At 59.5% G+C, this 11289-nt stretch overlaps 1 protein-coding gene across 1 annotated transcript; it reads right to left on the bottom strand.

The window, feature by feature from the left end:
• Window positions 1-119: 119 nt before the first annotated feature.
• On the bottom strand, window positions 120-4670 carry SLC2A6 (solute carrier family 2 member 6). Its single transcript, XM_085325371.1, has 10 exons — window positions 4547-4670; window positions 4240-4402; window positions 3933-4139; window positions 3197-3296; window positions 2409-2620; window positions 2099-2251; window positions 1620-1728; window positions 1232-1405; window positions 771-916; window positions 120-680 (listed from the first exon to the last, which is right to left on the bottom strand). The coding sequence occupies exons 1-10, from the start codon at window positions 4645-4647 to the stop codon at window positions 525-527; spliced, it is 1521 nt and encodes a 506-aa protein (XP_085181497.1). The 5' UTR covers window positions 4648-4670; the 3' UTR covers window positions 120-524.
• Window positions 4671-11289: the final 6619 nt, after the last annotated feature.

Genomic DNA, 11289 nt, shown 5'->3' with positions numbered 1-11289 from the left:
CTTTCTTGTCCCACCTACCTGCAGCTCCTTTCTCTGCAAATCAAGGCACACCCACTTTGAAGCAAACTATTTTATTTTTGCAAATACATGATGAACTTTTGCCAAAATGGTGGCTACAGTTCTTAATTCTGTCCAGCCAAGCCCTGGAGCTTTTGGGCTGCTTTGGTGGCTGCTGTACTAAGGCAGTACAAGCACWCTTGTCCACAGCCACATGTTTTATTGCTAGGACATCTTTATTTCCAGGCTGTGCTGGACACCTGGTCCTATACCTTAAGTTGATATCCTGCCCAAAGAACAATGGATCCTGAGATAGTGTTGAATGACTCAAGAAGAGAAGGTAAAGTTCCAGCTGGTAATTTCTATATCCAAAGCAAGGCAGTCATTGCCACCTACTTCTCTCCCCTTGGAGGGAGCATGATCTTCATGGAGAACCCTAGCTTCCTCCTCTAGCAGCACAAGATTTTTTTTTTCTAGCCCATAAGCATGTGGGCTGGTGGCCTGGTATGGCTGGCAGGCAGCAGCTCCTACCTCATGAATGATCTCCGGCCAGTCCTGAAGTAGGACTCAATCTGTTCCAGGGACCTGCCTTTGGTTTCTGGAACACAGCAGCCTGTGAATAAGAAGTTCCCAGCACAGACAATAGCGAAGAATAGGAACGGCACCTCGAGTCCAAAGTTTTCCTGGAAAGCAGGACAGAAGACATACATGAGCAGGAGCAGAGGGGGCCTGATGAGGCACAAGCATACATCCCCCCGCTAGGGCATACCCACCACGACTGGGAGGAAGAACCGGGTCAGCATGAAGGCTGTCAGCCAGCTCACGACGACACAGAGGCCTGATGCCACCCCACGGGCTTTCAGAGGGAGGATTTCCGACATCAGCAGCCAGGTGATGGGACCCCAGCCCATGGCATAACCTGGAGGGGAGGAGGGCTAAAGTGAGGCTGTTGGGACTTTAAAGCCCTTTAGAAGGTACAGAAAAGCACTGTGCAGTCCTGCTCTGCTCCCCTGTCAATCCTTCCCCCACATTCATACTGTGTCAACATCACTATCCTAAAAACGACTTTGGGTGCTGTCTTTCTGAAACAGTCTCCCAGGGAGATTTATCTTCCTTCCAACCCTGAGCCCAAACCTCCTCAGCCTATATCACCCTGCCSTGGACAGAGAAACATCCCTCCAGGCAGACACCCAGCCATGTGCTGTAGGTCTCAGGCTTCGGTCTCTGCACCTACCCATTATGAAGAACATGGTTGCCAGGAGGGGGATGAGGGTGATGTAGCTGGTTGGCTCAGCATCATGGGTGGCTGAACTCACTAAGGTCTCATTAGTGGTGGTGCCGTTATGAGAAGGTGGCATGAAGTGGATATAGAGCCCCATGGTCAGGTTTGAGGCCAGCATGATACCGGCTGTGGAGAGAAACAACAGCATGGTGGGACTGATGGGAACGTGATCCCCCAGTGCAATGGCTGAACTTCTGGGATCATATCTGCTCAGGAGCTGAGCCACCATCAGAGCAAAAATATCCCCCAGAGTCCTGCATGGCTGAAGTTACCACTCCGCAYGGCCCTTGGAAATCCTTAAAGAAGAGCTTCCCTTGCGTGTCAGTGGAGAGAGACACACCTGATACAAAGAGCAGAATCTTCCTTCCAGCTTTATCCATCGATACAGCAGCAATCACCACTGAGAAGAGGCGAACCAGGCCAACAAGAGCTGCATCATACTCTGGTTTCTGCAGTGGGAAAAGCCGTGGGAAAGTTGAGATGGGAAATCCAAGTAAATGGCAGGTTCCTACATGTTTTGGCTTAACTCTGGCCATTGACTTTGTCAAAGCAACACACAGAGGTCTTTCCTTCAACAGCAAGAGGCTAAAAAAGAGCAGCCTGCAGCCCAGATGACAAGAACATGGAGCCAATGGGCCACGCCCTGCTCCCCATCCTTGTGTGGCTTTTTATGGGGTGGGTGCTTGCCACTTGCTGCCACTCAGGTGCTTTAAAATGGGCTTCAGAGTTGGAGTCTCAGAGCCATGGGTGACTTGGAGCATCTGGCATACATCACTGATGACGGGGCAATCTGCACATGGGCTGAACCCCAGGGCTCACCAGAATGACAGATGTTTTCTTGAATATTGATTGCAGGTACACGAGGATGCAGGTGACCCCAGAGAGCTGCTGCAGGAACCTCATCACCACTGCAATCAAGATGGGCTTGTAAATGAAGGGGTCCTTGATCTCTGCACAAGAAATCCGCCTAGTCTAGAAGGGAAAAAGCCAGAAAGTTGAGGTGTTAGCAGCCACRGGCACGACTGGGCTGCCCAGAAAACAGCTGATGAGGTGCCGAAAGGAAATGGGATTTCAGAGTTCTCACATCACTTCTCCCACGTGCTAGAGGTGAGCCCTTTCCTCTCCTCACCTGCTTTCTCACACTGTCCTTAATCTGCTCGTACTCCTGGGCATAGTCTGTGTCYTTGCCCCGGAGCCAGCACAGTGACCCCAGGGCTTCATCTTCCTTCCCCTGGGAGAGCAAGAACCGGGGCGAGCTGGGCATGAAGCAGAGCAGGATGAGCATCGCGAGCACYGGCACTTCCCCTGCGACAGCCAGCCAGCGCCAGTCCAGGATCAGACCTGGAGGAGCCAGCTTCAGGTTAGGAAGGGAGAGCATTTGGGRGAGGATTTCTCAACCTTGCCTCAAGGTGCTCACCCCAACAGCAGACAGATTTAATGAAACCAGGGGAAACCATTACAGAGAAAATTTCCACACCTTTTTTTCTCCCTTCAGAAAAAGGATCATTTTCAGCTGCTGTGAAACGTGGGGAAACTGAGGAGGCTCTAAATCATAGAGCATCCAGCTAGAGCAACATCTACTGCAGCAGCCAGGGCATGAGGGCAGGAGAAGAGAGTGGATGTGCAAATGTTCATTGTGTACCGCTCTTCAGTCCGAGTGAGACTGAGGCCACTGGCCACAGTGATGGCCATGAGTCCATGTGAATTAAGAGTTCACTGCTCCGGGCACATGTGCGCGTGGGTTATGCACAGGCAATCCTGGATAGACCAGTCTTGCACACATATCATAGTACTAGTGAGGCTGATTCCTCGCTCTCACACTCAAAATCAACCCGTTGAGAAAGTGGGTAAAAAACCAGTCCCCTTCCCCGAAGTCCCACAGTGGACTTCCTACTCTCTGACCATGGAGATACTTGCCCAGTGCATACAGGATGAGAGAGCCCAGCACAGCCATGATCTGCGGACAGGCRCCCAGCATGCCTCTCACCCCGGGGTGGGAGATCTCTGAGATGTASACCTGGAGGAGGGCAGTTCATGCTTACTGGAGCTGCAAACCACAATCATCACTGACCACAACGTGTCCTTCAGCACTGTTGTCCCCTTGCCGTCTGCCACAGCTGGGGACACCTGACCTGCTGGGGCACTTCACCCTTCTGGAGTCCAAGCCCAAAGGGGTCAGCCCAGGGGCTACCAGCCCTAAACAGTCTTGGCTTCCCTCCCAAGCCTCTTCCTTGTGCAGCACCCGACAGAAATGCTCTGAGCTCTCCACTGGCACCCTCAGACCCTGCTAACTGGAAGGACATGCCCCAGCCTTGCTCAATTCACGCCTTCCTCTCTGCATGCAATGTGAGGTCGGTGCTTGGTAAACAAGGGAGGAAACAACTGTTAGGAGGAACAGGGCAGGGAATGAGGACTTGTCTTTTACTTTTTGTGCAGCGGGGAATGAGGCCAGCACCACTGTGGCCCTCTTGCAGCCTGCTTGCGCTCTGCCTGGCAGCCGCCCCGCATGGGTCACCTTTGCTGCCAGAGGGCCACGCTTCCCACCCCCAATACCACAGCTCCAGCCCTGAAGCTCTGCTGATGCCTCCAGAAGGGCTGAAGGCTCGGATGCCACCTCGTCCTACCCCATGCAAAGCCCTGGGAGACTCRTTACCGGGATGGAGGCGGACGTCACGCCACCGGCATAGCCCGTCAGCACTCGCCCCAGCAGCAGCATCCACACGCCCTGGGCGCTGCCCATCAAGGCGTATCCCACGGCGGAGGGCACGGCCGAGAACATGATGCTGAGCTTGCGGCCCAGGCGGTCGTTCAGGACCATGGCGCTGAGTCCTCCAACGGCCGCCCCCAGCGTGAACACCGACTGCGGGCGACACGGAGACGCGGCTCGGTGGGTCGGGGCCGCGAGACGCGGAGGACCGGCCCCCTCTCACCGCACGCCGGCCGCTCCATCCCCTTCTTACCCCGAACCAGGATGCTTTATGGGGGTCCAGCTTCAGGGCGGGGAGGGGGGACGCCTCTAGCACAGGGATCACAGGAGACGGGTAAACCAGAGCAAACCCGAAATTGAAGTTCCCCAGGACAGCGGCGAAGGCGGCCAGGTAGAGCCGCTTGTTCTGGAGGCTCCTGCGGGAGGGACGGAGCGAGACGCGCGGGATCGCCCCAGCCCAAAGCCCTCTGCCCCGGCCGCCGAGGGCTTTTCCCGGGGAAGGGTCGGGGGGCCTGCGGAGCCCCGCCGACGCTCGCGGCCCCCCCGGCCCCGGCTCTTACTCGAGGTACTCCTTGTTGAGCCTCCTGGCAGCGCTCCCGGGAAAGGTCCGGTACGTGGAGCTCGGTTTCCTCACGAGGGGCTCCCGCGCGCTCGGCTCCATGGTGCTCCCGTCCCGCCGCTCCCTCCGGGCGCGGGGAGGAGGAAGAAGCCGAAAGCGAAAGGGGGGGGGGGGGGGGAAGGCGGTGGCGGCGGCGTTGCTTAATCGGAGAAATCTCTGCCTCGTGGGCTCGCGCCCTGCCAACGTCTCCGGAGGAAGCTGGCGGGGCCGGAAAACCAGCGGGGTGGGGAAATGCTGCCGCCGCCGGGCCCCCGCGCAGCCCCTCGGCCAGCGCCGACCCTCCCGGCGGCGGCGGCCGCCCTCGAGGAAGCGCTTCCTCGCCGCTGGYGGGAAAGTCTCGTCGCCGGCGTCCCCGGGCGCCGCCGCGGCACCTGCCGCGGGGTTTTCGGCAGGCCGGGGAAAGGGGAAGTCGAGGAACCGGGGGGGAGCCCGAGGCGGAGAGCGGAGGAGGGCTGGGCGGGAGGGAGCCGGCGGAGAGGACGAGCCGGCGGCGGCTGCGGGGCCGCAGGGCCGGGCACCGCTGGGCTTTCACGCTCGGGTTTTGTTCGCCTTTCCCCAAACCGCTGCCGTGCTCCTCTCTTTCCCAGCGTCAGCCTCGGTCCCTGCCGCTTTCGGGGCCGCCCGGGCCTCTCCTGCACCGCCACGGCCGTGGGAAGCGCGAGCGCCGGCGCAGCCTGGCTGCCCTTGCACAACCGCCCGGGGCTGCATTTAGCGCCCGAGGGACGCGGGGGATTTTCAGCTGACTCAGGCCCTCGGGGCTGCGATTTCTCCGTGGGAAGAAAGGTCACAGCGAGGGGACTTCAGGGTGGCAGCCCAGCTCATCCGAAAATTTCCCAGGGCCTGGGCAGGGCTGTCACAACGTGCCGGCAGATGCAAGCAGTTTGCATCACCTGGGGGTCCTTCTCCTTGGACGGGGGGGAGTATCGGCTTTTCGTACCGCGTCGCCTCGGCCCCCCCACCCCATATTTGGGGCGACAGCGTGCTGGAGAGGAGCCCTGAGCTGCGGCAGCTGCCTCGCTCTGCGACGCAAAGCGTTATGCAGTTTCTGCGGGGATTTGTCAACTGCTTCAAGCAGGAAATTACTTTGTGTCTTGAAAAAACTCCAAGCACCTGTAGGGATGGAAAGCACATGGGTATTTGGCGGGGCGGGCCGGCGGGCGCAGCTCGGCGGGCCCGAGCGAGCCCCGGGAAGGCGGCACCGCGCCGCTCCTGCCCCGCGCCGTCCTCCTCTTCCCCGGGGGCTCTCCCGGACTTTCTGCAGGTCCTACCAAAACACGTAAAGGGCGGGTGAGGCGGAAGAAGATGCTCTGCATTAGCGCTGTCTGCGGTGGTCTCCGTGCCAGGTTTTGGGAAGTGAAACCGGCCCCCGCCCTGCTCCCCGTCTCTGCCGTGCGTTACAGGGCTCCAGGCCCTCAAGCGCCAAACGGGAAGAAACGAGGCGCCGCTGCGAGAAAACCCAGCAAACAGCTCCGGGGCTGATGTAAAGGGCAGTATGGTTTTGCTGAGAGCTGCTGGCCGGCGCGGCGGGAGTGATGCATTGCTCCGGCTCGGTAGGCTCTTCCTCCCCCTCCGCCAGCTGTGCAATACATCACGAACGTATGCAAAAAAACACGCTGCATCAAAGCCACTTGGCAGCTTAACTAACCCAATTCATAAATTAATTTCTATTCCTCTTGTAACGGAGAAATCAGTCACTCCTCAAGGCTATCCGTCTCTACTGCTCATCTGGCCATATCCTTTCAAAAATCTCCCCCTCTGAGTCTGGACTGGTGATTGCTGGGTCAAGATGCAGTAACGCTCAGCGCCTGCGTCAGGCTCTACGGGAGCAGGGCTTTGGGTCAGGCAGCGCCCGGGCGCCGGTGCCGCCCCGGGGGTTGTTTGCCCCGGGCTGGGGGATGGGTTGGTTTTGCAAGGTTGGGTTGGGTTTCTCCGCATTGCCCTGCTGCGGATGGTGAGGCCGCAGCAAAGCCAGTGCTCAGCTTTGCTGAGCCCATCGCTCCGTGTGTGGCAGCATGCAACGGGTTTCGGGGGGGACGGTGAGTCCTGGTGGTGCATATGGCTGGGGAACACGTGGGGACACCTAAATGCATCCAGTCCTCGCCAGAGCTTTCGAGGGAGCAATGGCTTTGAAAAATGGTGGTTTGCAAAATGGGGCTTTGCAAAATYGGGCTTTGCATGTCCTGCTCCAGGCTGGACGTTGGTTGGTGCGTAGGGTCGCCGCTGCTCAGCCTTCCTCCCGGGCTGGCGTTCCCAGGCTCGCAGCAACCGGCTCTTCTCTGCTGTAGCCCGCGCCCCRCTCCCCACCTCTTCAGGCTGCCATCTGCTTGTTTTGTTGGCCTGAAGAACTTGCTGAAATGTCTCGCGGTGGCTGAAGCGGCGCAGAGTAGAAGAACAGAGCCTGGCGGGCTGCATGGTGAGTGGAAAATAGTTTTTTGGGGACTTTCTGGAGTTTGAAGCCCTGATGATGGATATGCATGCAAGGGATGGTAACAGCTTTGTAAAGAACCAAAATACAGAGTGAAAGAATAACGCTGCCTAATAGCCGGAGAAACGTATGYGGGGCAGGATCCTCTCCGCGAAAGGGAGAGGATTTGCAGTGATGTGTCCGAGCGGCTCGGCTGCCGGGGAGGGATGCGCTTCCACCTGCGCCCGCTGGCTACGTCTCGCCCTCCTTCCTCCTCCCGCTCTGCTTCTGGTGTCCAGACCTGCTGCCAGAAGCGATGTTTTTTTTGTGGAAATTTTGTGGGGATAAGAATTTCTCTGTCAGCAACGCTAGGTCAAGGCGTGACTTCTCACGCGCGGTTCGGAAATGGCACATGAGAAAAGGCATTTTGCTTCCGAGCTGCAAAGCGCTCCATGAGGAGCAACGTGGGGCGCGAGCAGCGGGCGCCTGCAGCCCCCCGCGCCGCCGGGGCGAGGGACRTTTCCCACGCCGGGGGCCCCCGGCTCCGCGGCCGAGCCGAGCAGTGCTAACCCGGCTGCCGCCTCCTAAACGGGGGGAAAACCCGTGCGCTGCGCTGCCTGCCCGTCCCGCTGCCGGCGCGGGTCCTGCCGGCCCCTTCGGTGCCTCGGGGTCCGCCGGGGCACGGTGCCGGCGGTCCACGGGCAGCGCCGGCCGGCTCTCCGGCACGCTCCCGCTGGAAACCAGCCGTGGGAGAGCGCGGCCCACATTCCTCTCTCGTTAAGAGAGAAAGCTCAAGGCTCCAGCGGGGCCTGCTGGGGAAGCAATTAGACTGTGGCAGTGCCAGGCAGCGGCGACGCRCATCTATTTCTCTTCTTCCTTCGTTTTTCTTTTTTCCGCCCCCCTCCTTCGGCTGTCGGAGTCCCACAGCCACAACCACGGGCGAGAGCGGCGCGACGGGGCAGGCGGCAGCGCGGCCGGGGCTGCAAAGAGCGAAACGCCCCAGAGCCGTTTCCCGGCAGCCGGCGCTCGGCGCCTGGTTTGCCGTCCCGGGAGCAGGGGCGGTGGCGGGGCACGGGGGCGACGCGGGGACGCGCGGGAGCGCGGCCGCCTTAGCTGCTCGTCTGCCCGATGCAGGGGGCTGTGCCGGTACGAGGCTTGCCAAAAACCTGCTGCTCCGGAGGGGACGAGCTGCCCTGGACGCGGCGCTTTCCTCCTCTCCGCGCGGTTTTCCCGGCGCTGCTCTGCGTGCGGAGAGCTGGAGCGCGCGGGAGAGGCGTTACCGGCGYGGGGAGCGCGGCCGTGGGGCTCCCYGCAGCGCYGGCRCCGCTCTCCTGGGATCGCGGCGGGACAGGATGGAGGGACGGGATGGAGACCGGCGTGCCGCGGCCGGGGCGCTGCGGGCCCTTGTCCGGCGGCTCCGCGTGCAAAGCCGGAGGGAACCTGCCCAAATAATCCCTGCAAAAGGCTCTGAGCTCTCCGGGGCACCGCGGGCTGCCGGGGACGACACCGTCCTCCCCGGCAGCGGGGGACGGGACGGCCGGGGAGCCCCTTCCCTCCCGGCACACGCAGCRCATGTTGTTTCCATTCCCGGCTCCTCCAGGGCTGGCTGCCGCCCGGGAGCCAGTGGAAAACTCGGGACGCCGCAGGGCGGGTGGGCGGCCGCGGCCCCGGCTGGCACGTTCGCACCAGAGGGCAGCACTGCCGCGGCGAAGGCGCCGCCGGAYGCACGGACACGCGGACACATGGACACGCGTGGGCGCGTAATTCAGCGACTCGTTTCCACGCGGCGCTGCAGTCCGAGGCTGGAGCAGGCGAGCCCTTCCCCTGCGCGGGCTCCCCCGCGCTGCTCGCTTCGGRGGGAAGCGGCTTTTTTTTCCGTGCAGAGGGCTGGGCTTTTTTCTTCTTCAGGACACGAGTCTCCCCCCAGATTCCTGAGCACTCTGCTGCCCGGACCTTCCTTGGCTCGGTGCATTTTTTTTCTGTTTAATATGATTTCATATGTATATTATATATATATATATATAAAATATCAAAACAAAACATGTAATTTCCTTGATTTAATACGAGCCAATTATGCCTCTTAGGCTGTTAAATTCATCACCACTTCTTCCAGGAAAGACCTTGCTAAAGCAAACCAAGATGCTGATGAGCAGAGCCCCGCTGCCGGCCCGTAGCCGTGGCATTTTCTCCCTGTGCATGGAGAAAAAAACCCCCCCGAAGCGCAGGTTGGATCGGCGAAGCTTGGAGCGCTCCGGCACGGCGGTGCTGCTGTCCCGGGACCCGCGGCCCAAACGCGTGCGTCCCGTACGGTGTTAGACAGGGGCCCGCTGCACCCTTCCCCGCGGCTCCTTCTGCCGGGCCGGGGGCAGCTGCTGGTTGGGCACGCCGGCCCTGAGGTTTCCTCGCTTCCTGCTCGTTTTTTTCCTGGATTTTCTCAGGTTTTGTACCTGGGGTTTCTAGGCAAAGGGGCAGGGATGAGGCCGCATCCGTGGCCAAGGCTTCGCTGCCGGCAGCGACAGGCGAGAGAGGGGAGGAACCGCCGCGGTGGCCTCTGAGAAGGCAAAGCCGAGCTGGGATTTCCATGTAAGGGGGAAGATGGGAGACAGCTGCATCCTCGAAGCTGGAGGATAAGGAGCTTTCTGTAAGTCCATTTTTGCAGGAACCTTTTAACCCATTTATCCTTCTGATGGAAAATCTCGTGGATGAAATTTGGAATGAAAGCAGAGGCTGAAAGAACATTTCTGCTCCACCGGCGATCTACTAACAGGATAATCTCGTTACAGCCACCTTGAGTGGGTCTTGAGCATTCCTGGGCAGGTATTCATTTATTTTACTGGTAAAACAACACACAGCCCTATAACCCTGCAGTGTCCTCCAGCGCCCTCGTCTTAGGTTGCTTTATCATCCCACATCGTTGGAAGTGGCACTGAATACTTCCACTTGCTCTTAAACCGAAGTTTCTTTGAGCCTGCAAAAGTTAGGTAGCGACCACCAGCTGAGCAACYCGTCCCTGCATCACCAGCTCGGCTGCGGCTCCTTCGGGGCTTTTTTTCTCGTCTCCCCAAGCCCAAAGCGGCGGCGCGCTCGCGGAGACCCCGGCGAAGCCTCCTAAGCCACCGGCACATCCTGCTGCCTCTCGCCGCCCCCATCMGTATACAAATACCTATCGGGCAAAGCAGACCGTGCAAAAGGAGAGAGGAGAAACTGGGGCGAGAGCAGGAGCAGGTTCCTACCCGAAAGCACGGGGAGGCTGAGCCCGCTGCTCCCGCTGCCCGTCCTCTCCCGGAGCCTGCTCCGGGCTGAGCAACGCGGCTTCCCGCGGGCGCCTGCTCCGCTGTCCCGGGCCCTCGGTGCCCTGCCCGTGTCTGGAGGAGCTAATGCGAAACACATTAGAAGTGTAAGAAAAGGGAGCACGATGGTTGGGAATCGGTTTGTTTGGGTTTCTCAAACGTGTGCATGAAAACACTGTGTGGTTTTCTGACAAATTTGAAACAGGGCTATTCAATTCACTCCAACATCGCTACTGTTGATCTAGCAGACTGTAAAGCATTTATTGGAGTTGCTTGAGGCGAACTTAAGCATCTGTGGAATAACAAGTCCAGGAAGTAATTGCATCCACAAGGAAAATATTTTTATGTATAATTCAGTGACCCATTTTATAAACATTGCGGTTCCACCTTGGACTTTTTTTTTTTCTTTTCTTTTCCTTCTTTCCCCCTCCACAGCCTCCCCGAGCCCAGCGCCGGAGGCTAGCGCGCGGCGGGCGGGGAGCGAAGCCCCGCGGTGCCCGGCGCCGGCCGAGGGACGGGCGGCCTCGCCGGGGGCCGGAGCGCCGCGCGGCCAGGGGTTTTTCTKCACTCCTCACGAAACGTCCCTCGAGGAGGAGTCGTCCGCAGCTCGCCGCGGCTGCTCGTTGCATTCGAGCATCCGAATTCCTTACAGAAATGCTTTAGGCGAACCGAGAGCCACGAAGAAATCGCCAATTCCCGCAACGCCCGTTTGTTTCTTTTCTGTTCTTGTGCCTGAAAACATTGCGTGGGCACGGCGGGGCTGCCGGCTCCTCGCCGGGCGCCGGGGGCTTCTCCGTCGCCCTCGGGGCGCTCGCCGCTCCCCGCGCTCGCAGCGCCGCCTCTTCCTCCTCCTCCTCCTCCTCCTCCTCCTCGCGCTGCAAAAACAATCAGGAATAAAATCCCGCGTTTACGTATGAACTCGGAGCTCTGGCGGCGCAGACGCGTGAAAAGATAAAGCTGCAAAGCACCTTATTAAAACTGCACCAAGCG

This window comes from Rhea americana, unplaced genomic scaffold, assembly GCF_003343005.1.
Source record: "Rhea americana isolate MKP2758 unplaced genomic scaffold, rheAme1 scaffold_97, whole genome shotgun sequence".
Classification (NCBI taxonomy): Eukaryota; Metazoa; Chordata; class Aves; order Rheiformes; family Rheidae; genus Rhea; species Rhea americana.
This window is presented reverse-complemented; position numbering and strand designations above follow the sequence as displayed.